Source organism: Aedes albopictus, chromosome 3 (assembly GCF_035046485.1).
Source record: "Aedes albopictus strain Foshan chromosome 3, AalbF5, whole genome shotgun sequence".
In the NCBI taxonomy this organism is placed as follows: Eukaryota; Metazoa; Arthropoda; class Insecta; order Diptera; family Culicidae; genus Aedes; species Aedes albopictus.
In genome coordinates, this window is record NC_085138.1 from 69094810 (window position 1) to 69122669 (window position 27860).

General features: G+C 41.0%; 1 protein-coding gene across 3 annotated transcripts in view; it reads left to right on the plus strand.

Moving 5' to 3' along the window:
- Positions 1-364: 364 nt before the first annotated feature.
- The window catches only part of LOC109400186 (RNA-binding protein Musashi homolog 2), a 185621-nt gene continuing 158125 nt past the window's right edge, over positions 365-27860 (plus strand). Inside the window, exons 1-2 of one of the 3 annotated variants that reach the window (XM_029872186.2) lie at positions 365-1107; positions 26552-26967. In XM_029872186.2, coding sequence (XP_029728046.1) covers positions 26870-26967 — 98 coding nt within the window. In that variant the 5' untranslated portion in view covers positions 365-1107; positions 26552-26869. The remainder of the gene's footprint in view (positions 1108-26551; positions 26968-27860) is intronic. The other 2 variants (XM_062858382.1, XM_029872189.2) reach the window with 2 other exon arrangements.

The following is a 27860-nucleotide window of genomic DNA, read 5'->3' on the forward strand; positions in this document are numbered from 1 at the left end:
AGAGTGTTGCGAGCGTTGCGAGGGTTTCAAGACAGTCGCAGAGTCGTTCGCAACTTTCAAACAATAATCGTCAGAGCAATAGTTTGTAGTTTTATTTAACACATAAAGATGTGTTTCGTGATAGCAAATCTATGGGAAAAAATTATCTTGAAACGAACGTTCGTGAAGAATTTTTAGCATGCTTCCGACGGATATCGTGGGCTCACACACACCGTCCAAAACCGTCGTCTGTTTCACAGCTCCAGACGCAAATCGAGAGATTCCAGAGAGCGCAAAAAAGGCACCTCTCTGCTGGCTGCTGCTTGCTTGCTTGACGACGATGACGACGACGACGACGGCAACGGCGACTGCCTGTTTATGCTAGCAGAGCAGCAGGCCTGCTGCGTACCGTCTCGTTTGGCTCTAGATCAGAACGTCGCGTCCACTCGAGAAGAGCGAATGTGTTTTTTCCGTTGTTTGTCATCGCCGTCGTCGTTGTCTTCGTCTGCCGCCGCCGCCGCAGTTTTTTTCCCAACATAAGTAATCTCTTTCATTACAAAAGTGCATTGTGAGACGAGCTGGAGCTGGACCTGGAGGAAGTCCGAGCAAAAGGTGTTTAGTTTTATTTTCCGTTTTCCCCAAGCGCACGTTGTTGTGCAGTTTTGTTCGCGGAGATCCAGAAGCAAGACGCGTCGCGTCGAGGTCGCAAGAAGTTTTGAAAGTGCTGAAGAATTAAAAAACAAGAGGAAGAAAATTGGTCCCTGTGCATCAGGAGTTTGAAGTTGCTTCCTTCGTTCTTGTGTGTTTTATTTTTGCGTTATCCTTCGGGGTTTTGTTTAGTGCACGAACATTCTTCGGTTCGAAGGATTCCCGAAAGATTATTTGCGTTCATTTTTGTGATTCGATTGGGATTTCCACTGCCGCCGCCCCGCCAGATTCGAAGCGGTTTTTGTGTGTTGTGTGTGTTGCCTGGAAGCAGCGGAATTAGAAACAAAACGAAACAGCCAAACAAAATTGTTCTCCGGAGAAGCCACAAAATCGGCGCTGCTCGAAAACGGAAAAGAATAATCGATTACAAAACAACATTTGCGGATCCCTCTCGCTGGAAGCTCATCTCGGCTGGAATTGGTTTGTGATTTTTCATTTTATATTCTTACCCCACCTCACCTCCCTCCCACCTGATTGTATAACATTCTTTTCTATAGAAATGAAAGTAAATTACGATTCTGGAGAATAATTATCGTGCACTTGAAAAACAACACGAGAGTGGTCATTATGAGAACGATGGGAAGTGGGATGCTAATTGGTTCTTATATTCCCTAACATTGACGCAATAGGTTTCATTTTCGGTGAATTGATTTTTCTCCTACAACCAGCGAGAATCGTCCGTCCGTCCATTCTGGCTGCCTCCACCAGCCACTGTCTTGGTTTCTTCCTTGCTTCATCATTGGCAGTTTTTCCAGTTCTCGCACATTTTTCCACCATTCAACTTTTTTTTTCTCTCTGTCCCGTCTTCCTGTCCTCATCATCGCGCGTCGTAACACCAACAAAACGACACGGACGAACGAACGATGGTGACACGGCGGGGACGACGGAAGAATGGACGGTCGATGGTGGTTGTGGTTGGTCGTCGCCTACTATTCTTTGGGTCTTTCTGGTGCTGCTGCGGCTCTGCTTCTCTACCTATGCTTTGTGACCAACAACAACTGTGATCACGGTGCTCCCCAGACCGTTGCTATCGGAGAAAAATCTTCATTCAATTCTCACGTTTTCTATGACTTTCTTGCATGTCTGTGTGAAATAAAAAGAAAAACGTTGAACCCATTTTTGAGCTACCCCTTTTAATGTCATAAGTAAGGTCACAAATTCATAAACAAAAATATTTACTTAACCATCGATATTGATGTACTATTTTTTACTAAGAACCATTTTGTATTGTGTATCAGATGTGATCATGATAATTTTGGTTGGTTTATTAAGAACGTATGTAAATTTCTAGAAAAAAAAAAACTCTTAGAAGAAAAAAAACTCCTAGAATTCCTTGGAGAGATCTCTAGATTCTTTTATGGACTCGTCCCTGGGAATTTTTCAGGACATCTTCAAAAGCTTATCTAGGGATTACTTTGTGATTTTTTCCAAGAATCCCTTCTGGGGTTTATTCTCAGAATTTCATCTAGGCATTTCCCTAGGAACTTTGCAAAGATTTTCGCAGAAAATTCTAGGAAAAATCTCAGAAGAAATCTCAGGAGAATTTCCAGTAAGAACTCAATGAGGGTGCTCAGAAAAACTGCTTCTGAAAGTTTTCAAGTAGAAACTACTGGGGCATTCTCAGAAAGAGCCGTTTGAGGATTCCCAAAGACTACTGGAATCTCGCCATTAGAGCATCCTGGTGGAATCCTAAAAAAGTATTCTTAGTGGATTCTCACAATTTCTAGAAAGAGCTCCTGAAACTCCTGGATGATTTTCAGGAACAACTTTTGGAGGATTATCAGAAAGAATTTCTAACTTTAGGAGGGATTTCAGGAGGGCATCCAGTATAAACTAGAGGATATTAACATTAATTCTTGAAGTTTAAGATAATTTGGTAGATTCTCACAAGGAACTCCTGTAGGAATCACAAAAATAACGCTTGGAGGTTTCTCAGAACAATCTTCTGGAGGATTCCCAGCATGAACTTCTACAAGATTCCCAGGAGGAACGCTTGGAGCAAAACTAGTAAAACAAATCCTAGAGAAAAAGACGGCTTTAAAAAGAATTCAGGCGGTATCCAAGGATTAATTATCGTAGGAACTCATGTAAGAGTCTCAAAAAGAACTGCTGGTATCCTAGAAAATAATTTCCTATGGAAAATCGAGAAGCAATTCCTGGAGTAATTCCTGGGTTAATTCTAGAAGGCTATCCTGGTGAAAGAATCTCAGGAGAAACTCCTCACATAATTTCAGATGGAGACGCCGGTAAGAACTTCCGGGAAACCTCAGAAGGAACTCCTGAAGGAGGAAATCTTGGTAGAACCCTCATGACTACTTCTAAAAAAACGAAGGAATTCCTGGAGAAATTCACAAAAAGAACATCTGGAGGATTTCCAAATTTAATCCTTAGAAAATAATTCTGGAGATTCCCAGCAGGAACCCCTATAGAAGTACCAGGAAGAACGCTTAGAGGTTACCCAGAATGATATTATGGAGGATTCCCAGAATGATCTTCTAGTTGATTCAGTAGCAAATCCTAGAGAAATGCCAAAGACGATTCTCTTGCAGTAACCCGAGAACAAAATCATGGATGAATTACAGAAGAACCTTAAGCAGAAATCAAATCCAAAAAAAGACTTCTGCTGAAATCATAAAAAATAACCTCTTACAGGAAATCTAGAAGCAATTTATGGTGAAATTCTTGGGCGAATCTTTATCCGCTATCCTGAAAGAAGAAAATCTGAAAAATCTTAAAAGGAACTCCTGATGCGCATCCAGAAAAAGATACACTTTTGGTAAAGCCCCAGGGAGAACATTGTGGAAACCTCAGAAGGGAATTGCTGTAGGAGTTTCAGAAAAAGGATTTTTTTTTGTAGAATCTGCATGACAAGAAATTTCCGGATAAACATCCGTGTGAATCTCTAATGAAACTCTTCAAATAATATAAAAAATGGGTAAAACCAGAATCAAATCTTTAAAGAATTCAAATTTTTGGTGGTACTACAGGATTATCTAAAGAATTTCCTGAAACATTCTTGGAGGAATCCCGGAAGGAAGCCCATGGGGGAATATACAAGTAATTCCATTAATAATTCTAAAGGAATTCCAGAGAAAACTACTCTAGGAATGCCAGAAGATATCCTAAAGAAATTTCAAGAAACAACCTGGGCTAATATCAATAGATAATCCTAAAAAACTACATAGAGGAATCTTATTGATATGCAAGAAAAAAGAACACGAAAACACTAATAGAAGTGCGCGGTAGTATATAATCGTTTTGGTAATTTTTGGTATCAGCATTTATCTATAGAAAACCTTCCATTAAAGGAACTTTCTCAAAAATACTTCATGGTTTTTTTAGAAAACAATTCACGGATACATTATGAATCGGAAATTTAAAACTTCTTCATTATTTTCTCAAAAGCTTTTCAAAGAATTTTCTCCAAGGATTGCTTTAAAAATTCTTCAAGAGATTATTAAGAAAAATCACAAGTTTCTTCCAGACATTTCTCTTCCAGAAATTGCTCCAAGAATGTCTTAAGAAAGTCTTAGAAAATTCTCCAATGATTCCTTCTGAAACGTTTCTACAGATTCTTTCAGAGATTCTTATAAGGAGTCTTATGGAAAGGCTGGAAGACATTCCTGCGGATTTCATCAGAAATTCCGCCGGATATTCCTCTATGTATTTTCTCAAAAATTCCTCCAGGATTTCGTCCTAGTCTACCTCCAGCTATTCATTATTTTTTTAAGGATTTTTATTAGGGGATCATTAATTTTTTTTTTCAAAAATTATGTCAAGAAGTTTTGTTAGGTATTCAACCAGGAGGTTCCAGGTGTTCTTTCAGAAATTCCTTCTGGATTTTTTCTTCAGAAAATCCAATTATAGATTCTTAAAATATTCCTGTTTTTTCAGAAATTCTTCAGGCATTCATTTTGAATTTTCTTCAGATTTATTGTTTTGATTCCTTCTGAAATTTCTTTAGCGATACTTTCGGAAATATCTTAGACTTCTTCATTATTCCTAGAATTCCTTCACAAATCAGCAGGGATTTGTTCAAAAGTTGTTCCATGGATTCTTTCAAAAGTCGTTCCAGCAATGGGGCACGTTCGGTGTAGTACTAGATTTGTAGTAATGAGCTGAATTTTAGTATGGTGAGAAGGTCAGTTCTCTGTTTCTGCAATGAAATGGTACAAAAAGTGTGGGTATTATGATTTCTTGCCTAATTTGATGCTGTTTGAGTAAAACTTTGTATAACTATGTTGTTTATGTTGCAAGAAATGGAGAAAACAACAACACTGTTGCTCAAAGTTTTGCTCAAACAGCATCAAATTAGGCAAGGAATCATAATACCCACACTTTTTGCACCGTTTTACTGCAGAAACGGAGAATTGACCTTCTCACCATACTAAAATTCAGCTCATTACTACAAATCTAGTACTTCACCGATCTGTCCTATTCCTTCAGGAATTTCTCATGCCGTTCCTTCAAAGATTCCTCCACGAATTCATCCACGGGAATGTACTAGAGAAGGGGCACTGACATCGGGGAACCTTGATTAACTATTTTGCTCTGATTTTACCATGACAGCTCTGGAAATAATGTATCACATATCATGTCAATCTGCCGGAGCATTTCAATGACCTTATTGGGATTTTTCTACAAATTTTGGAATTCAATCAGCTGAATACACGCCAAGATAGTGTAAGGCATCTACCAAACATATCTGGAAAAAAATACAATTCTCGGTGAGGAAGTCATAAGAAATGTTGAAAGAAGTTTGTTAGAAAGCTTTGATGAAAAGTCTGGCGATTGGGCAGTTTGCGTGCATCCGCCAAAAATGTTGCTATTGGTAAGGGATCGGTAAAAAGCGACATTAGGCGCTGTCCATAAACTACGTAGACTTTTTTTCGGTCATCTCAGACCCCCCCTTTTGTTCATACAAAATTTTCGAAATTTGTATGGGGCGTAGACTTTGGCCAGACCCCCCGTCCCATTTAAGAGTCTACGTAGTTTATGGACAGGCTCTTATAAGGATCAAAATGCGCCGATCTTTTGTGAAATTGTATCTGCAATGGCAGTGTCCAGTTATTAGACCAGTGTAGTATGCTGAGATCTCTTTCGTTGAGACTTAATAGTTGTTGTGGTTTATCGTGACGAGCCTTTTTGATTGGCCCCTAATCCATAAAGATTGTCTAGAAGAATACTATTACTTTAAGGAATATTGGAAGACACTCTCACAGGCATCAAAAAAGGAATTCTTAAAGATATTTCAGACGAAACTCATGAAAGAATTTTTTTGTCGACACGTGTAGAAACCTCTGGAGGAATTAATAAAAAAAACATATGGGTGAATTCCAGAGAAAACCTTTGAAATAATCTCTGATGAAACTTCTCGAAAATAAAAAAAAAAAAACAACAACAAACTACTCAGCGTACTGCATAAGATAGCCAAGCAAAATCAACGAAGGAATCTCAGAAGGTACTTATTGAGGAATACTAAAAGCATTTCTGAAGAAACTGCAAGACATTATATAGGAGAATCGCCAAGGAAGCTTCTTCAGGAATCCCCACAAAATCACTTTTTAACCATTTTTTAGAGATTACTTAGCGGAAACATTCTTTGAGAAATTTCAGAAGGAACATGTTTAGTAATCCGCACAAGAAACTCTGGAGGAATCCCTAAAGATTATATAAAATCGTCCTCTTCTCCTCCTCTTGGTGCGACGTCATCACCGAAAAAAACCTGCTTCTCAGCTTAGTATTCTATGAGCACTTTCACAGTTATGTACTGAGAGCCTGCTCTGCCAATGATCATTTTGCATGTGTGTATCGTGTGGCAGGAACGAATATGCCCAAGTACATTATTTTTTTGCACGGATCTGGTTTTTGCTATAACTCAGTCATTTTTCAACCGATTCCTATGAAATTTTGTACACATGTAGCCACGATTAGTATTATCAGTGAACAAAATTTCATGACAATCGGTTCAGAAATGACTGAGTTATATCAAATTAACGACCTGTGCAAAAAATAATCGGGTGTAAGTAAAAAAAATGCCATTGCGAAGAGTTTCTGGACCGATCAGCAATCGCACCCGCCACCCTCAGTGGTCATGCTGGAAACCCGCTGCGGCCATATGGGCCCTCTACAAGAATTCCACGAGATTTGATGTAGGTATTCCAGAAGAAACTCTTATCGGAATCCCAGTTGAAATCATCAAAGAAATTCTTGGAAGAATTCCCGGGGAACTCCTAGATCTTAGAAGAACCGTTATGGGACATTTCTGCAGTATCTTTGGGATGAAGTTCTGGAGATATTCCTGGACAAATCCGGACATCGGATTATAAATCTAGAAGAGGTTGACGGAGACTTGCTCCAAACCAAAGGACCCTGCGATTTTTTTTAAATTTTGCCCAGACATAAAAAAACGATTGGTGAGCATCGACAGAATGGGGATTTTCTTGTATAAAAACGGTCTGAAGAGCACCGCGGTGATGCATTAACGCTCACGAACTACCTGCAAAAGTTGCCAGGAATCGGGCACGGGAATATTCTGTGAAATTTGACATTTTGATTTGAAATGTTAAAACATGTGCCTCTTCATGTTAATTAGAAGACATCCTATCCTATTAACTTATTTGTATCTACAGGGGGTGGCCAAAATGTTTGGGATAGGCAACTTTTTTTCTCCCACAAAAAAATTCAACATGCTGTAACTTTTCATAGAGTGCATCAAAAAATCTCAAATTTTGACTGTTTGTCAACCTATTATATGTGCATCATTGGTACAAATTTGGGCTTGATTGAATAGTTTTTCACGAAGTTAGAACCGTTCGGGTAAAACACGAGATATGACAGCTCAAAAATGGGTTGTCTAAAAAATAGTGTTTTACCCGAACGGTTCTAACTTCGCGAAAGATTAATCAATCGAGCCCAAATTTGTAGCAATGATGCACATATAATAGGTTGACAAACAGACAAAATTTGAGATTTTTTGATGCACTCTATGAAAAGTTATAGCATGTTGAACTTTTTTGTGAGAGAAACCCAAACATTTTGGCCATCCCCTGTATGTTATTTAATTATTTGGGTTCATTCTGTGAATGAAGTGACGTGACAAAAGTCGGAGTCGTTTATCTAGGTGAGAAATCTCGACTTGAATGAAGTGAGTTGCCGTGTAAATCAAATGGAGAGTCACCTCATTCGAGTCGAGATTTCTCACCTCGGTATGATATTCAAGCTCCGCGTCATGTCACTTCAGTCGTGGAATGAGCACAATTATTTCAATTTCAAGATAATTATTGCTGAAGATCAAGGAAAATTGCTTCTGAATCCTTAGTGAAATAATCTGAGACTATGTATGATTTTTCTAAAAGTTTAGCACTCGTTAAACATCTGGCGAAAATCAGGAAGTAAATTCTTGCAAGAAATCGATACGTTTCTTTAATTTTTAGAGTCGACCGGAACAGTCATTCGTCCCTTAATCACACACTCTCTAGGAAACTGCTATTTTTTTTACAAAACTTTCAAACGGAGTTAAAAGATGTTGTAACAAGTTCATTTCATATCAGAAACGAAACATTTATCACTTCGCCATACAAAAATCCAGCTCATTACTACAAATCTAGTACTCCACCAATTAGTTCATATTTCATTCGACGCTGTTGGTGTCAATGAAAAACGTTCTAATATACTAATCGTCGCAAGCAATTTAAATGCAATTAAATTGATCGAGTTACATTGCCTGCCAACACTGCTCTGGCCTCTGGCTCTGGCTCTATCTATGTTCTCCATCCGCCACAGAGCAGGCTGCAAATCCGCAAACGTTAGTAGGAGAGTGCGGGTTGTTGCTACAACACCAACACACATCCAGCAGCAGCTGCTGCTGCTGCAGCGGCATTGAAGAACGAGAGGATTAATTGCTGGTCTTTGTTGATAACTTTGGCGTATCTTTTCAAAAGAGTTTAATGAAGGGAATATGTTGGAGTACTTGTTGCATGACTCCTCTAGTTCACGTTATTGATTTCTCAATTGTTTGTTGAAATGCCAGCAACAATGACCGATTTATAACTTAAGAACTTCTGAAAAATTCAACAAGAATAAATTATTGTTCGAATGCTATTTACTGCCGCTATAAATTCTATACCAAAGCTTGTGATCCAACCCCAGCCCCAGCAGATGTGCTGCAAAGACTTCCACAGTGTGTACGACACGCACACACCTCTATACGGTTGGTTGTTTTCCATTCTCACGCAGTAGCACATTCACTCTCGCAAAAACACCGAATACGAAAACGCGGATCCTGATGTGCTCTGATCTGTTCTTTGTAGGTATCTTCCAAACCAACATAGAATCCAGAGCAGCAGCGAGAAGGAACGATTCTGATGTGAAATCGTATTCGTAGCCCTCGCAGAGAGGGATGCTTGTCACGGGGATTTGGGTGATGGACAACAGAAGAACATTCCTGACCGCTCGCTGTGGGATGGGATGAAGATGAATGAGAATGTTTGTTTTTGTTAGAAAATTTCAAACATAGCTATAGATATCGTTTTCGTGTGAGATAAGGGCATAATTATTGTTTTCATTCATTTCAATAGGACAGATCGGTGAAGTACTAGAATTGTAGTAATGAGCTGAATTTTAGTATGGTGAGAAGGTCAATTCTCCGTTTCTGCAATGAAATGGTGCAAAAAGCGTGGGTATTATGATTCCTTGCCTAATTTTATGCTGATTGAGCAAAACTTTGGGCAACAGTATTGTTGTTTTCTCCATTTCTTGAAACATAAACAACATAGTTATCCAAAGTTTTGCTCAAACAGCATCAAATTAGACAAGGAATCATAATACCCACGCTTTTTGCACAATAGGACAGATCGGTGAAGTACTAGATTTGGAGTAATGAGCTGAATTTTAGCATAGTGAGAAGGTCAATTCTCAGTTTCTGCAATGAAATGGCGCAAAAAGTGTGGGTATTATGATTCCTTGCCTAATTTTATGCTGTTTGAGCAAAACTTTGGGTAACAGTGTTGTTGTTGTTTCTATTTCTTGCAACATAAACAACATAGTTATCCAAAGTTTTGCTCAAACAGCATCAATTCAGGCAAGGAATCATAATACCCACGCTTTTTGCACCATTTTATTGCAGAAACGGAGAATTGACCTTCTCACCATACAAAAATTCAGCTCATTACTACAAATCTAGTACTACACCGAACGTGCCCCATTTCATTGCAGAAACGGAGAATTGACCTTCTCACCATACTAAAATTCAGCTCATTACTACAAATCTAGTACTACACCGAACGTGCCCCATTGGTAGGATATTTCTTCCTACCAAGAGGAGGCAATCAGTGAAGTACTAGATTGAAAGTAGTGAGCTGGATTTTTGTATGGTGAGATGATCAATTCTCCATTTCTGCAATGAAATGGAGCAAACAACGTGGGTTATATGATTTCTTGACTAATTTGATGCTATTTGAGCAAAAGTTTGGGTAACTGAGATGTTGTATTATTTATTTCTTGCAACTTCAACAACACAGTTACCCAAACTTTTGCTCAAACAGCATAAAATTGGACATGAAATCATATAACCCACGCTGTTTGCACCATTTCATTGCAGAAATGGAGAATTGATCATCTCACCATACAAAAATCCAGCTCACTACTTTCACTCTAGTACTTCACTGATTGCCTCCTAGTTGCAATGATTGATGTATTATATTGACTAAGGGCCCATATAGAGGAAGCGATAAATGCGTGGAATTCAGCAAGACCATGCTCCATGGGCTCGATTTCCGGTCAGTCTAAGAACTTTTCGTAATGGACACTTCCTTGACTTCCTTAGGCATAGAATATCTGTGTGACTGTCACACGATCTCGCCTCCTTTTCTCGCCATCGCCGGATAGGGAGTCCGCCTACGCTGTTTTGTCCCATCTAAATGAGCGTTTCACTTCCTTCTCGAGAGTCGAATAGAGCTGCCGGGTTACACCTTTGGCTCCTCATAGTTTCGCTCGCTCTGTCGCGGCTTTGTCGTTCTTTCGCTCCTTTATCTTCCTCCAAGTGTCATCTGTGATGCACTGCTTTCTCTGAGTGCGTAGCTCACCCAAATTAGTCTGGCTGGTGACAATGAGAAGGCGTTCTTGATGGCGCTCCATTGATCTTCTACGATTCCACATTCCGGAATATCCACAACACGGTTCTCCAGCTCCTCGACGAAGGACCTTTTCACCGCAGCGTCTCCCAGTCGGCGTGTGTTGAACGAGCGCTATATTTTCTCCTCTGGTCGGTGGTTGTAGCAATGCGCAGCCAGGTCTCGCCTACGTTTGGGAGGATCATCGAGCACAATGTCGGCGCTACGTTTGTTCCGCACATCAAGAAGGCTCCGTCTCCATTTTTGACTGATGCAGATAAGGTCAGCTTGGTTTTCCGTGACGCCATCACGGGAAACCTACGTCACTTTGTGCACTGGTCCATGGAGAAGGAGCAATTCTACAACCACCATGTCACTGTTGCCACAAAATTCGGCAATCAGCTCTCACTTCTCCGAGATTTGACCCGATACTAGTCTGTGTTTTCCAAAATTCGGTCCACGGTCTTCGCTCAGTCCTATGACCTAGACTTCATATGGCATGCCTTATTGGCTGGTTGTTTTGAGCTTAAAGTCGTTGCTGGTAGCCAGCTTGTAATAATGGGGCACAAACGGTGTAGTACTAGATTTGTAGTAATGAGCTGAATTTTTGTATGGTGAGAAGGTAAGTTCTCCGTTTCTGCAATGAAATGGTGCAAAAAGCGTGGGTATTATGATTCCTTGCCTAATTTGATGCTGTTTGAGCAAAACTTTGGGTAACTGTATTGTTTACGTTTCAAGAAATGGAGAAAATAACAACACAGTTAACCAAAGTTTTGCTCAAACAGCATCAAATAAGGCAAGAAATCATAATACCCACGCTTTTTGCACCATTTCATTGCAGAAACGGAAAACTTACCTTCTCACCATACAAAAATTCAGCTCATTACTACAAATCTAGTACTTCACCTATCTGTCCTATTAATTTTCGGTTTCATAAACTTTTTTTGGTTTCAGGAACAGTTTGTTGTTGGCCTAAGGGCCCTCCTAACATTTTGATATCCAATAAGTCTTGTAGAGGTTATTAGAATCGTCATGAAATCAAATACCTTTTATTTTGGTTTTATGATGGTTTTAAGAACCTCTTGTAGTATACTTGACTTAAAAACCCACCGTGGTGCGGCTACCACCTTAGGCAAGGATGGAAATCTAGTGATCATGATCAGATTTCGAATGTGTTGCGGTCGAACGGCATCGCGCGATCATAGCAACAACGATAACATTTTGTCGTCAAGCATCATAACAAACTTCGGTCTGAGAATAATGATTCGCTCGGCATGTGCGGGCGCGATGCGATCGTTATCATGAAGTCGAAATGATAAATTAGTGATTTCATTCACTTTTTGAACATTCTTGGTAATTTTACTTCCAGATATGCTTATGAATGTATCATTTCGAATCATGAATGCGGCTTACGGGTGCATTCAATGTTATGAATAAAATTTATCATGACTTGTAACATGATCCGATAACGGGTCATCACGCGATAAAGCGTGCATCAGATGCTTAAATTGTTCATTGATACGAGCACGGTGTGAGGCGTCGGCATCTTGCTACTGCAAGAACAAGGCTATCTTGGATTATTCGTATCCTGTATCATTTATCGCTTGAAGTGATTTTCTGCCATCCTTGACCTTAGGTATTGCTTCCAGTGGAAGAGCATTTCATACTCAGACGCTGGATTACAGAACAGACGCTGTTTGAGCCGCATCTCCTTAGTGAACAGACGCTCGTACCTCCTCAATCTAGCTGAAGTCAGAAGGACAACAGTGCCCAGACTGCACTACCAGTTAAGCACACATGACACAATTCTTAGCTGGCAGTCTTTGTCATTGATTGACCCTTGGAAGCATGGGGTAGGAACCACAGCTATGGTGGACGCTCCTTGTGGGCTCTCCATTTTGCCTGCGCCCACTAACTGTTCTCCAGTTTGCATAGAAACATTCCTTATGCCTAGGCAATTCCATTTGAATAGATGACTGAAAACTGCCATGATGCGATCGTTCAACTATGAAAAAAGCAACTTTTTAATTAATGCAAAGAAACTTGATTCAATTTAAATATATTTACTGCTGCACGATGCAAACTTCTTTTCTTACAGCTTTAAGCCGCCCAACCGCACACTAATATTCTGATGTATTATTACACAATCGTTGCCTTTACCACCCCGCCCGCTTTCTTGTCACGTTTCGCCTTCCAGCTGAAGAGAAGACTTTTGCGGTTGTCATGTGGTGGGCTGACGTTCTGGCTCTTTTTCCCTCATGCCCTACTATAGGATACACATTTACGCCACAACTCGAACCAGCAGCAGCCCGGCAAGGCAACGCCGCAAGCCGAAAACTTTCGTTTCCGATCTTTTCCAGCCAGCGTAGCAGTCGAATATGTGTAGCTAGCAGCTCACAAACATGACGAGAGATGCCTAGCTATGCAAAGAATTAAATATCGTATCGTAACTTTTCATTCTTCGGTGCTGAGCTGGAGAAGCGGAACGCAAAAGCCACAACCGAGCGATGGACCGACTGACCATCTGACCGGATCCGGCAAGAACATCGAAAAGAAAAGCCAAAACCGAACTGGAGCTTCCCAGAAAACACCCTGGTGTAATGATGAATTTTATAAGAAATTTGTTTTTTTTTTCTCTCTCTTTTATTACGTGCGATTTTCCTCTTGATCGTCGTCAGTTCCGCCAAATAAACCACATAAGCACGCGTTCCGTCGTTTTATCGAAACTTTCGAAGAGCGAAAAGCACGATGTGCGGGTCTCCTCTTGAGGACCCCCTCGAGATTGTTGAATTCTATTAATCCCATTTCGCGCATTTGCTTGTTCGATTTTTCCCTTAATTGAAACGCAAAATGTTGTTTTACACCTAGAAGTAATAGGCGGAAGAAGCTGTGGTCGTTTCGTAACTCTGCTTGCTTACGACGTTTCGAACAGACTCGTTAATTGACGAGACCGAGAGTATCAAATGTCTGTGGTTGCAAATCTATTTTTCTGGGCGAGCTGTTGTTAAACTTTTGCTCTCGACGATGAATAATATCTTGAACTTGTTTTGATAAAAGTGTTCCTTAAAAACACTCAAAGAAGAATGCGCCGCTGTCTAACATCTATACTAAAAGTTTCAGGTACGTAACGTTAGGCGGCTTTCCAGCGACCACCGAAGTTTGTACGTAGTGGTAGACTTGGATTAATTAAATTTGAATCAATAGTTAATTACGCGCTCCATGGGTGATTCTTCCGCCTGTTAATGGTTTTCTTCACAAAGGGAAGAACAGTTTGCTAATCGGATTCGCTTATATTTAACTGTAAAATGTCTCAGACTTTTGATTCGTCTAATGGAAATTAGATGATATGGTCGTTTGGCATGATGACTCATGGCAAACAGGCAACTTTTCGATGGGTTTCTTAGCAAAATTTTCATATCATTAATGACATATCTTTGGCTGGTTTTATTGCTCTCTTATGTCCGACTTTCTGGTGGTATTTCTGGATTTCTTTGGAGTAACTTCAACGCATTTATACTAATGTCCGTTTAAAATTTGTGACTCAATGCTTCTCAGAGTCTCGGGGAATTCTTCGAATTTTCTTTGAATGATTCGTAACGATTTTACTTGACGATGGTTTACCTCCTTTAACGTGCACGCCTCGTAGCCATAGAGGGAAACAGGAAGAATGTGCAAGTCAAGAGGCAATCCGTGCCCTATTCACAGCTGCAACACGCCTTTTCACTTCACGGAAAACTTCAAATACATCCCCATCACTATCTCAGCACTAACACCACTAGGCCTGCCTCTATCTCTACCCGCTATCATGTACTTAGTCTTGGTAGAGTTAATCGTCAAGCCTATCCTCGCTGCCTCTCTCTTCAGAGGAGCATAAGCTTCTACCACTGCCCTACGATCGGTACCGATGTGATCAATATCGTCCGCAAAGTCGAGGAGCATGTCGTGCTACCGTGTGATGATGGTACCATATCTCTGCACGCCAGACCTCCTAATGAATCGCTTCTTCGAGTGCAATGTTGAACAGTCAGTTTGAAAGAGCAGCACCTTGCTTCAATCCATCTATGGTTACAGACGAGGTGGTAGACACTTCGTCTGCGATCCGAATACTTGATTTTGATCCATTCAGCGTTGCACGTATCAGCCGAATTAGGTTCGCCGGAAAATCATGTTCTGATGTTATCTGTCAAAGCTCATTTCTTTTTACTGAATTATACGTTGCTTTAAAATCAATGAACAGATGATGAGTCTGCAAGTTATATTCCAGAAATTTATCTAGGATCATCCGCAGGTTAAACATTTTATCCGTCGTTGAGCGGCCTTCGCGAAAATCTGCCTGGTATTCGCCGACGAAGGACTCCTCTAGAGGTCTTAGTCTGTTGAACAGGACACGCGACAGTATCTTATCTTATACGCCGAATTTGAAAGGGTAATCCCTCTGTATTTGGTACACTCTAGTCCATGCTCTTTCTTGTAGATTGGACATATGGGGTCATCCAGGCAATACTTCATCGTCTCAAATCTTTACAATGATCTGGTAGGGTGATTGATGTAGCTGCTCGCCTCCGTGCTTAGGAAGTTCGGCCGGGATCTCGTCCTTCCCAACAGCTTTGCTGTTTTTCAGCTCCTTGATGGCCTTCTTAATCTTTTCCAGTGTTGGCGGTTCCACTGCTTGACCGTCATTTCTGGGTGCTCTTTTACTGCTACCATCCAACAAATCTTTGAAGTGCTCATTCCACTTGGCTGCCACCAGTTTTTTGTCTGTCAGCAAATTTATTTCCCTGATGAATGGCGTCTCGTATCGTAACCTCACTTTTTACCTGTTCAACGCCCCTAAAACTTGCATTTGTGGAGAGTTCATAATCAGAATCATATTGAAAATGGACGAAAACAACTATTTTCATGATTTTTTACAAGATACAAGCCAATTTGATTGAATTTACGTTCGTTGAACAAGTATATTTGAGATTAGGGAATCGCCACTGTTGCACATGGCGAGCACTGGCGCAGTCTTGTGCGGCGCACCACTGACAGTTGCATAAAAACTCCGCATATGATTCCTGTCCATACTTTCCTGCGCTTCAGCAATCTCACTCTCTTCGTGCTGTCGTTTCTACTGTCGTCTACCGCTCCCTGTTGAGTCGGGTACCGGCCACTAGCAGTCGGCTTCTGGCGGAATTCTTCATATAACCCTATCCAACCTTTTTTTGTGGCCTCTGGGTGTAAATCCAACGTTTGTTTTGCTTTCGTTCTAGGAATCTCACTAGGTATCCCTCCTAGAATTCCACCAGAGATTTATGCTTGAATTACTCATAAGATTACTACAGAGATATCTCCAGGAGTTTCTTCGGAGATTTCTTCAAGCATTCCTCCGGGATTGTTCTACAAATTTCTCAAGGAATTTCTTTACAGCTTCCGCTAGAGGTTTATCCTGGATTTTATCTAATTTCGGCAAGGATTCCTCTTTTTCTCAGGAAATTCACCCAAAACATCCGAAAATTCTTTTTGGATTTTTTTTTCAAGGCTACCTCTAGGGATTTATCTAGGTATTTCTCCAGATATCTGGGGATTTCTTCAGACGTTTTCTAAGGAGTCCTCCAGGCATTTCTTTAGATAATCCTTTAGTTAGATACATGGTTAGATATTCCTATGAGATTTCTCTAGAGATTCCTGTAGATATTCCTCTGAGGTTTCTCTAGAGATTCATCAAAGGTTTCCCCAGGGATTATCTGGGGGTTTTAACCGTTATGTGTCCGACAAACTTTTTGCTTTTTTCTACACCGTGCTTTTTAAATGGGCGCTGGGTACCCGGGTACCCTGTCGGCCACATAAGGGTTAATAGAAATATCTCCGGGGGTTTATAAAAAAATGATCTTGTAGTTTTTCCCAGTATTGCCTTAGGATTTTTTTTCCAAGAAATCATATCATCTGCAGATTCATAGAGATTTCTCCACGAATTCCTCCAGGGATTTTTCCAGGGATTACTCTACAAATTTCTCAATGTGTTCCTCTACAGATTGTTCCAGAGATTAAAATAGGTCTAACCCTATTCAACCTTCTTTGTGGCCTCTGAAGTCTGGAATAGTCTTGAATCCACTAGAATAAATCGCCAATTGTCACAAACCTTAAAAACTCGCCAATTGTTGCACACTCCGTGCTTTTCTTATGAGGTGTGCAACAATTGGCGAGTTTTTAAGGTGTGCAATAATTGTTACCCTATTCGTTTTGATTTTGTTTTTTGAAGGAATCCCTCCATAAACCTCACTAGGTATCCCTGCTAAAACTCCATCATACATTTATGCTGGGATATCCCAAGGCATTTCTACAGAGACTCCTCCAGGAATTTCTTCAGAGACTTCTTCAAGCATTCCTCCGCGATTGTTCTACGAATTTCTGACGGAATTCTTTTATAACCTTATTTTATAAATTTCTTAAAGGATGCTCTCTTTCTCAGGCAATTCCTCTACAGATTCCTTCAAATAATATCCAGTAGGGTCTTGTACTATTTTGCAGGTGTACCTGCCCTGTGCGTGCAGTATCTAACACTATACAAAAATTCAAATCAATCGGCAAGACCCTAATTCTTTTTAAGATTTTTTCAAGGCTTCCTCTAGGGTTTCTTCCAGAATTCCCCCTAGATATCTCTTTAGGCATTTTCTAGGGCATCCTTCAGGCATTTCTCTAGAAATTCATCTGAGATTTCTCTAGATATTCATCTGAGATTTCTCCCTGGATTTCCAAGAACGTATCTAGAGAACGTTGGCTAGAGATTTAGCCAAGAACGTATCTAGAAGTTTTTTTTTCAAGTATTCCTGTAGGGATATACCCAGTAATTCATCTCAAGATTTCTAAAAGCATTCTTCTAGGATTTTCTTCAACGATTCCCCCAGAGGATTCTCCACATATTCCTCAATAGACTCTTCCAGAGATTCCTCTAGAAATTTCTCCAGGAATTCCTCCGGGGATTTTTTCAAGGATTACTCTACAAATTTCTCATCGAATTCCTCTACTGATTATTCCAGAGATTGAAATAACCCTAATCCTATCCAGGGACTCCCCCAGGAATTTTTCTAGAGATTTCTTAAAACCTTGTTCCGCCGGGATTGTTCTACGAATTTCTCAAGGAATTACTTCTCCAGAAATTTCTCCAAGAGTTCATCTAATTTCTTAAAAAAGGTCTCTTTCTCACTACTCTACAGATTCCTCCGAAAATATCCAGGAACTATTTTTAGGATTTTTTGAAGGCTTTCTGTAGAGAGTTATTTAGGAACTCTTCCAGATATCCCCCTAGGGATTCCTTCAGATATCCCTCTAAGGATTCCTCTAGATATCCCTCTAGAGTAAAGTGACCAGATGATTAAAGCTCCACCGTGGGACATAAGTTTTGAAAGATGCATAGTAAGGTGAATTCTGGGCTTGGAAATATTTTAACATTGAATAACGATTTCCTCCAGATTTTTCACCTGACTGTGCTCATTTGGTGGTAAAAATGTTCTTCCTATTCGTTTCATGACGTTTGAATGGCAAGAGTTAATTTCGTCTACTACTTCTCAAATTGTAAATACAACTACAAGATTTCCTGTCACTCTTTATTTTCTTCAGCATACCTTCTGTGAAATACTGCTGCTTGATTGTGTGTGAAAATCAACCACTTTTCAAATTTTTATACATACCAAATAAACCTCGAAGAGTTCTGGGACTGATATTAATCAACAAACATTAGCTTCCAACGGTTCAAACATTTTCAGTTCTATAGCAAGCCACCTAGTCTTACTGTAACCCAGAATCATCATGAACTCCGTTAATACTTCCTCCACGTATATGACATCCCTATTCCCACCCAATAGGATTGTTTGCAGCCAACATCAATTGGGTTCCCCCATTGACAATGCATTTGAGTTCCCTAAACATTGGTACAAGATGCGGGAATCGAAAACGTGACGTCATCGCACCCTGGTGACTTCCTCGCTAAAATATTTCAGTTTTTAAGCTTTGACAGTGAAAATTTGGAAAAAGTGCCGTTAATTTCTTAAATGTGATTTGTACTTTAAACAAACCCTGTTTGATTGTTGTAGCACTGTGGTGATTTTTCAGACGAATTTATCTTCGTTTGTGGTGATTTCGTGTATGCTTGTTGGGTTTTTTCAAACGCAGCACATTTTTACGATTTGAGACGAGCGCGGGACATTTCGCGGGACATAATTTGTCGCGGGACATTTGGCCAATACGCGGGACTGTCCCGCGAAACGCGGGACGTCTGGTCACTTTACTCTAGGGATTCCTCTAGATATCCCTCTAGGGATTCCTCTATGTAGATGTCCCTCTAGAAGAGATTTCTTCAGGCATTTTATGGGGAGTCCTCCATGCATTTTTGGAGATTCCTCTGAGGTTTCTCCTGGGAATTTATAGGGGTTTCTCTAAGAATTTCTCCGGAAATTTATTCAAGAACTCATTTAGAAGTTTTGCCATGCATTCTTGCAGGGATTTATCAAGGGATTCATCCAAAAATTACTCTCAGGATTTCTGCAAGCATTCCTCTAGGGATTTCTTCAACGACTACCCCATAGAATCATCTACATATTCTTCCATAGACTTCTCCCGGGATTCCGCTAGAGATTTCTCCAGGAATTCCTCCAGGGATGTATTTAGGGATTACTCTACAAAATCTTCAGCAAATTTGTCTGATAGTTTTAGAGATTTCTCTAGGAATTCCTCTCGGGATTCCTGCAAGGATTCCTTTAGAAATTTATCCTGATTTCTGTGAATTGCTGCAAAGATAACTCCAGTAGGAACTATTCCGGAGAGTTTTCCCGGAATTTCCTAGAGATTTGTCCATTGATTTCTCCATGAATTTCGTCGGGGACTTGTCCAAATATTTCTCTAGATGTTTCTCTAGGATTTTCTTCAGGGATTTCCTAGGGTATCTACTGCGGATTCTTTTGAAGATTTCTCCGGAATTTCTTCGTAGATTTCCCCAGGGTATTTCAATCGATTCCTCTAGAAATATTCCTTCGTTGGGAACCAATCCAAGAGTTTCCCAAGGGCTTTTCCCTTGGACTTTTTACCTGGGATTTATTCAATATTTTCAAGGAGTTCATCCGGGGACTTACCCACACTACAAAATATTTTTGCTGGTAATCAGCTAACTTTGCTGATTTTTGGCGTGCTGGTTGCATTCAGCAATACAAATTACTGAGTATCAGAAATTATTTTTCAACTTGCTGAACCATCCAGCAAATTTGACAGTTGATCAGCAAAGTTGTGCTGAAATTCAGCAAAAATGTTGCTGAAATTCAGGAATTTCTTTTGCTGATTTTTGGCGCGCTGGAAGCATTTCAAAAATTTTGGTGTGCAGATCTTTCTCCAGGTAATTATTCAGTTATTTCCAGAATGATTTCTCCAGGGATTACCGTGGAGATTCCTCTAGATCTTTTCCCAGAGATTTCTTCATGAGTTCATCCAGGCATTCTTTCAAGAATTTCTCTAGGAATTCTACTTGGGATTTCACAAGTTATTTTTTCAAAAACTTTTCCAAGGATTCCTTCAGAGACTACTCCGGGAATTCCTCTAGGGATTGTTTCAAGATTCAAGAATCTCTGTGGAACACATTTATTTGCTTAACATCACATTTAACATCAGACACAAATCAACAATACTACGCCACAATGCTCGATTCGTGGCTGTCGCTCTCCATCCCGGTCACGCTCCACCTGGTCCGTCCATCGTGCTCTCTGCGCTTCACGCCTTCTTGTGCCAACTGGATCAATCGCGAACACCAACTTTGCAGTATTGTTGTCCGGCATTCTTGGAACATGTCCTGCCCATCGCATCCTTCCGGGTTTGGCCACCTTCTGGATGCTGGATTCGCCGTAGAGTGCAGCGAGCTCTCCGAGCCGAAGATCGTCCTTAGCACGTGTCGCTCGAAAACATCGAGTGCTTCAGGTCCTCCTCGAGCATGATCCATGTCGCGTGTCCGTAAAAGACCGAGGGTCTTAGTATTAGCGTTTGGTGCGGGAGTTACTCCTCTCTGATCGCAGCATTTTCTGGATCCCGTAGTAGGCACAAATTACACTGATGATGCGCCTTCGGAGCTCACGATTCGAATTGTTATCAGCAGTCAGTCAGAATCCGAGGTACTTAGACGAAATCCTCCACCATCTCAAAGGTAGCCCCGTCTATCTTAACATTACTATCTAGACGAATCCGGTCGTGTTTGGTTCCATCGATCAGCATGTACATACTTTGCTTCTGACGCATTCATCGCCAGTCCTGCTTTTGCTGCTTCGCGTTTCAGGCCGGTGTACAGTTCTGCCACCGTTCCAAACGTTCTGTCAATAATGTCCATGTCATGTCGCAGAAGTTGATCGGATTTTGTGAAAATCGTACCGCGGCTGTCGCGTTACACCTTCCAGAACGATGTTGAAGAGTAGGTATGAGAGTCCGTCACCTTGTCGCAGTCCCCGGCGAGATTCGAATGAAGTGGATAGTTCACCCGAAACCTGCAGGCACCGTCCATCGTTACTATGATCAGTATGGTCGGCTTCCCAGGAATGCCGGTTCCGTCTATGATTTTCCATAGCTGTGTGCGTTCGATGCTGTAGTATGCGGTCTTGAAGTCAATGAACAGGTGATGTGTTGGGACCTGGTGTTCACGACATTTCTGGAGGATTTCCCGTGCGGTGAAGATCTGGTTCGTTGTCGACTGGCTGTCGATGAAGCCGACTTCATAACTTCCCCCGGAACGCATTCGTTTCAGCTGACAGACGACGGAAGATGTTCTGGGATAGCACTTTGTAGGCCGCATTCCAAAGATGATTTCTTTGGTAATTTCTGTAGATATTCTTCCAGAGGTTTCTCCTGGAGTTTTTCTGCCTGTATAAGACTCAATTATTTTGGCCCCGGGACCACTCCGTTCCTGAAGGGAACGGACACAAGCTCCCGCCTGCTGGTCTTAGCCGCGGCAGGCGATGGGAGTGGGCAGTCAAGACCTCTTTTGGTCCCGGGTCTCAGGGCGTTAGGCGTGGGGAATCTTCGGAGTGCGAGAGTCCTGAATAGAATGAATGAATGGGGCAAATGGGAATTTATTATGGCGACTTACATGCATGTAGTATGGATGATACGCTGGTCACGGCGAAGAGCGACGCTGGTCGTGGCGAGGTACGGCGTAAACCTGGATGATGTGCAGCGCGGGACGGCAGGGACCGCCGTGAAAGGCGGCGTTGGCTGCGGCGAAGGGCCGCGGCGTCGTTTGTAGAGCGGTGTTGGCCACGGCGAAGGGAAGCGCAAAGCAGCGCAGGCCGAGGTGACCAGTAGTGGTGGCCGCGACGAGGAACAATGTTGGCTTGACTCAAAGGGTGGCCGCGGCGATGGGCGGCACAAATCGACGTCGACCGCGGTGAATAGCGGTGGCCGCTGCTAGGATTGGTCTCGGCCGTCGCAAAGTGCGTAGCAACGTGCCGTAGGCCACTACGAGGATCAGCGATGGCTGTCACGAAAACAACAGGAGTGGCCACGGCGGAAAACGGCTATTCTGGCCACAACACTCTTTCTGAGGCCACGAGGTTTCACAAGGAGTAACGATGGCTTGTAACTGTAGGCCCTGGAACAGGCCTGGTGATGCCTTCTGCGGGACTCTTGGCAGCCGACGTCCGGCGGTCGGACGAAAATCCTTTGGGCGTAGACGGATAATTGCCCACGCCTTGTGGTCGGTCGGAAAAATCAGGGTCTCAGGATGGCCGCCGAGCAATTCGTTCTGCCCAGGAAAACTAACTCCAAGAAAAATCTCTTCGACTCGAGGGACGATCGGCTCGGTTCGAGTGCTGCCTACTAACTTCTTTAGGTATTTCTCTATAGATTTATATAAAGATTTCTATGGAGAGAGCCCAATCCGGCAGTCGACATTGCCGACACTGCATATCGTTGTGGATGTCTCAAAAAACGTGACCGAAGTTGTTTTGATCATGAAATATGGTTTTAATTATTCTATAGTACTTAACTTCTTCAAGAAGGGGTCGAGAAAAGTACCCAACTGAAACGAGAATAGAACCTGCCGTCTTTAGATTGGCGATCCAAAGCCGTCCACTAGGTAAACTGAAGAAAGTTTATTCTATGAATTGAATTGGCGCATTTCAGCAAAAACTGTTTCTCTGCATTGTTCCTTGCAATCAGGAAGCTCAAAAGTAAAATACTTTATGTTATCATAGTTTGTATGGTGAATTGTATAAACTATTTCTTATGATGTGACTAAAGCCATCTCTCTAAGAACGCCGCTTCACTCTCCTGCAATATGCATCGAATAAAGCAGGAACGAACCTCGGTGTAGGTCGTCGCGCAATCATATAAATTATTCATCGTGCCTTGCATCGCACCCAAGAATTGATCCCACAGTGATTAACTAAAACTAAAGGGTGTAGTAGTGGGTGGGGGAGAACCTCTCATTGGCGGCGAGGAATGCCTTTTGTTTTTGTATATCTCTTCACTTCTGTGGGGTCGATGTTTACTATCGTTCTATGGCACACACAACTCAACTTCAGCGTCACTCATACCAGTTAATCGCCAGATTAACTCTATACGTCGTCAGAGCCGTAGCGTGCGGTTGGCCAGGTTGGCCCCCGCCAAGGGCGTCCGCCTCAGAGGGGCGCAAAAAAGGCCTGAGGCTAAAAGCAAACAGGATAGATGTTATCAAGATTTCACTGTTTAAAGTATCTAAGACTGATCATTTTTTCACGTTCTTCCGATTTCTCAAAAAAAAAAAAATAGATTTTTCTATATTATTTGGAATACGGTATTCCGAATACCACGATGTTGAGAAACTGTTTAATTTTTTTTTTCGATGATAAAGCAACATCAATATGCTTTCGAAATTCTAGTGAAAGTTTCTTCCTAATGATTCCCAAACATTCTTACTAGAGAACGTCTTGAGGTTACTTCCGCGGTCATTCGTCGCATTCATTCAAACATTTTACAGCGTTGACAAAAAGTATTCTAAATGTAAAATATTCAGGTGATACTCTTGCAGTTCATACAATTGTTTATGTATCTTTGGGCTTAAAACTCTTGTAAATCTAGCACAAACCTTACAAGTCGTATTCGCCCAAAAAACTATCAGTGAGATTTTATTTCTATTTCCTCAACTCAAAGAATTTCTCCTGGATTCTCGACTTTCAGGAAGTTATCTAAGATTTTTTTCAGAATTTATTCAAAGGATTCCTCCGGATATTTCTTCAAGAATTTTATTGGATAGTCTACCATAGTTTCCTGAAGAAACTTCTACAGATATTCTTTCAAAAATATTGCATTCTTCAAGGATACCTTTAGGAATTCTTCCACAGATTCCTTCAAAATTTCTTCTAAGAGTTGATACTTCTATTTCTTCAACGAATTTCTTAAGAAACTTTCCAAAATCTGCAAGGGTAACGGATTATGATTAATGATCTGCCATGGATTCCTATAGAAACTCCTCCAGCTATTCCTTCAAAAATGCCTCTGCGAATTCCTCAGGAATTCCTCCAGGTTTTTTTAGGAAGTCATCTATAGATAATTTTAGAAATTCAACCAGTTTCCTTCAGAAAATCTTCTACAGATTGCTTTAGAAAGAAGAAATCCCTCATATCACTTAGATAATCTGCCATTTATTCCTTTCAAAATTGTTCCATGCTCCTTAGAGATTGCTCCATAAATTTCTGCTGAAATTTCTCTAGAAAACTTTTCATCCCCATGGATTTTTCCAAAAAATCATAAATTTGGAATTCTTTCAGAAATTTTCCCAGATATTCCGTGGGAAAATCTGCCTTTGATTTTATTGAAAACTTCTCCAAAGGTTTCTTTTGCAATCCTTCCATGGATTCCTCCAGGAATTCAAAAAATTTTCCAATGGTTCTCCACATTTTTTACAAGCAGGAGTTCCTGCAAGAATTTATCCATGAATATCATTGGAAATTCTTGCTGAAATGTCTGTCGTGTTTTCATCAGGTATTGCTCCAGATATTCTTGCAGGAAATCCTTTAGTGATTCCAGCAGGATTTTTTCTAGAGATTTCAGCAAAAACTCATATAGAAATTTCTTCAGGATTTCCACCTGGTATTTTTTATGTCCATGATTCGTCTTATATTTGCTGTACATGTTTTACAGATTTTCTGGAAAATATTTTGATTAAACTTTAGAAGAAACCTTTCCTAAAGTTAATGGAAAATTCTGGTAAAATCAATTATATTAATCGAAGAAAAAGATTGTTTGAGGATGTCGGAATTTCCAATAAGTGGAAAATGCTCTAAGAGAATAAACGAAACACAAAAATCCAACTAAAGAAACTTTGAAAAAAAAAAATAAATGACCACGTTTTTTTTGCAAATTAACAATGTTCAATTGTCGTGGGGCGCTAAACTGGATGCTTGCCAAGGGCGCCATGGGACCACGCTACGGCTCTGTACGTCGTTGGAAATAATTCTTTCCTAACCACTTGTTAAGTGTGGGGAAGTGCGGACGAACGCTAGGTGTTATTCTTGCAACCCATACAAACACCGCCCGTCTTACTGGAGTTCACAACGCTCCTACAGCAAAGAATGCTGGAGTTGGGTGCGCGCGCGTTCGCGCTAGTCAGAGCGCGGGTAGATTAGTGTAGTAGCGCCAACCAGAGATAAACTACCTAGCGACTTAGATTTAGCATTAGCTTAGCGTCGTCGTCGTCGTACATGTATTATAATGCGCACGAACGGCGGCGGGGTCGCCTTCAGAGAGACGGGCGGTATTCAGTTCGTTGTGGTAGCCCAATATCGTTGCGTTGCAATCTTCTTCCTAGTTTCGTAGGTGCCCCAACTAGTTTCGAGCACTGCAATGTAGAACCCAAATGAATGGGAAGGTCGGTAGGTTTTTAGAAAGTGAACACGTAGACTTTTGTTAGCATTTTTACGTAGCGGTAAGGGATTGTAGGCTTTAGATAGCATCTTATAAATATTAGTATAAAATCAAAACACTTGAAACCCTGAGTCCAACCCTGAAATTACATTGTATCATAAATCCTGCATTAACAACAGACCATCCTGTGCAAAACATAAACGTATTTCAATCAAAACATTTTGTCTGTTTGAAAATACTTGAAGAATATTATCTATTTCTTCGTGAGTAATAATACTTACAGGTTTGCTACATCTCTTGTGATCCTTCATATATTTGAACTCAAATTGTTAATGCAAATTTAGCTTCCTTCTACGCAGAGCCAAACTTGACCATTAAGAATCACAATGATTTGGCGCTCACTACTTCGATTATCGTCAATTTTCCAATCACAGACTTCGACCATTGAACAGAGAGACCACACACGTTACCACTGCTGAATACCGTCCTTTAGAAACAAGCTGTTGAGCTCACGTCAGGGTCCAACACAATCCATCCGTGCTTCATCCTCCCTCTACCCATCCGTCCTCAATAATGACTACTCTCCGTGTTGAACACTATTCTCCAGACAGCAGCCCGCTTCTCTAGAGTTTTTGTCGTTGTATTAGCGTGTATGCCTTCTCTAGATTGTTAGTGTGTTCGTTAATAACAATATAGGTACGTAAATGAAAAATCACTTTGCTCTTTTAGCTCTCTGACTGTCTGTCCATCGGTCCCGCGCTGACCGTCAGAACTCCTAGCAATAATTATCTTAATAGCGAAACTCTCCGTACTTGTAAATTATCTTTGATCTACATAGACGTTGTTTTCTAGTTTACATTTATATATTTTTCTCTTTATTTTTTCTCTCTATTACCATCTAGCAAACCGAAACGGCAGAACCTAACTAGCGAGTATACGCAACACATACCTAGATCGTACCAAGAGATCGTTTCCTAGTGTATTTTGGTAGTGAGTTTGAAAACTGCAAGTAGTGTGGAATCCAAAACAAAAAAAGCATACTGTAGTGTGGAAATTCTGATAACCAGTATTTATACATATAGCAAAACATAGAAAAATAAGCAAAAGAGGTTTGTTGAACGCATCCCCCCAGTAGTAAAACAACCGAGAAAATCATCACAAAATCAGAAACCCGAAAACAAAAAACAAACCACCTTCACACAGTAGCAAAATAGGAAAAAATGCTGTTTGAAAATCCTGTCGCCGCTGCAAAAATGTTCCCATACAGTGTGCCTCCGCCGATTCAAGGTGCAGCTGCGGTCCCGGTGCAAAATTTAAGGTTTGTGGAAATTTTCCATTCATATTTTTTTTTACTCATTCTGCTCATTTTCTCTCTTTCTGTATTACATCAAAGACATCCTCTTTTTTACACATCGTTTCCCGCTTTCCTTTGATCAGCGCAATGGTTTCAGGAAAACTTTTTCTGGCCGGCCCCGGTGTATGTGTGAGTGCCTAACTCTTACCAACAAGCTTAGTTCCCTATGTCTCTCTCTCTCTCTCTCTCTCTCTCTCTCTCTCTCTCTCTCTCTCTCTCTCTCTCTCTCTCTCTCTCTCTCTCTCTCTCTCTCTCTCTCTCTCTCTCTCGCTTTCCATTCACTTAATTCTAACTTTTCCCGGAGTTCCCATAACATCAAACCCGAGTCGCCCGGTGGTGGATGGGATCTAATGTTTTGGCAAGGTGCAGAAAACTTTGCAGCGCAAGCTATGAGGCTTTGTCACCCACACACGTGGAAGAATGCGATTCGCTGGGAAAAAGCGTACGGGAGAAAAGAATGCTCTGTGGATGTGCCAACTTGCAACGAAAAGACAGCTTATATTATCTCGAACGAAGGAATGCACACGCTTCCTGGGTGGTGGTGATTACCTACGAATGTGCAGGTCTGAGATGGGTTTGGCTGTGGTACATATTTTCGGTTGGGTTTTTCGATACCTTTCGCAAATGGTTCCAATTGTGATTTGTGCACCGGCGATGTTGCAGCTACCATCGCCGGTTCGAAGGGTTCGAAAATAGCTTCAGCTTCTCGGTTCCCGTTTGGGAACGTTCATAATATCTCATCACTCTAGCTATATTGGTAAAACGTTGAAAGGTACGCTTAGCTCTGTTACAGCATGCTCTAGTATAAACGTGAGAATCTATTGAATTGGTATTTCTCAAAAATAGAAACAGTTTAG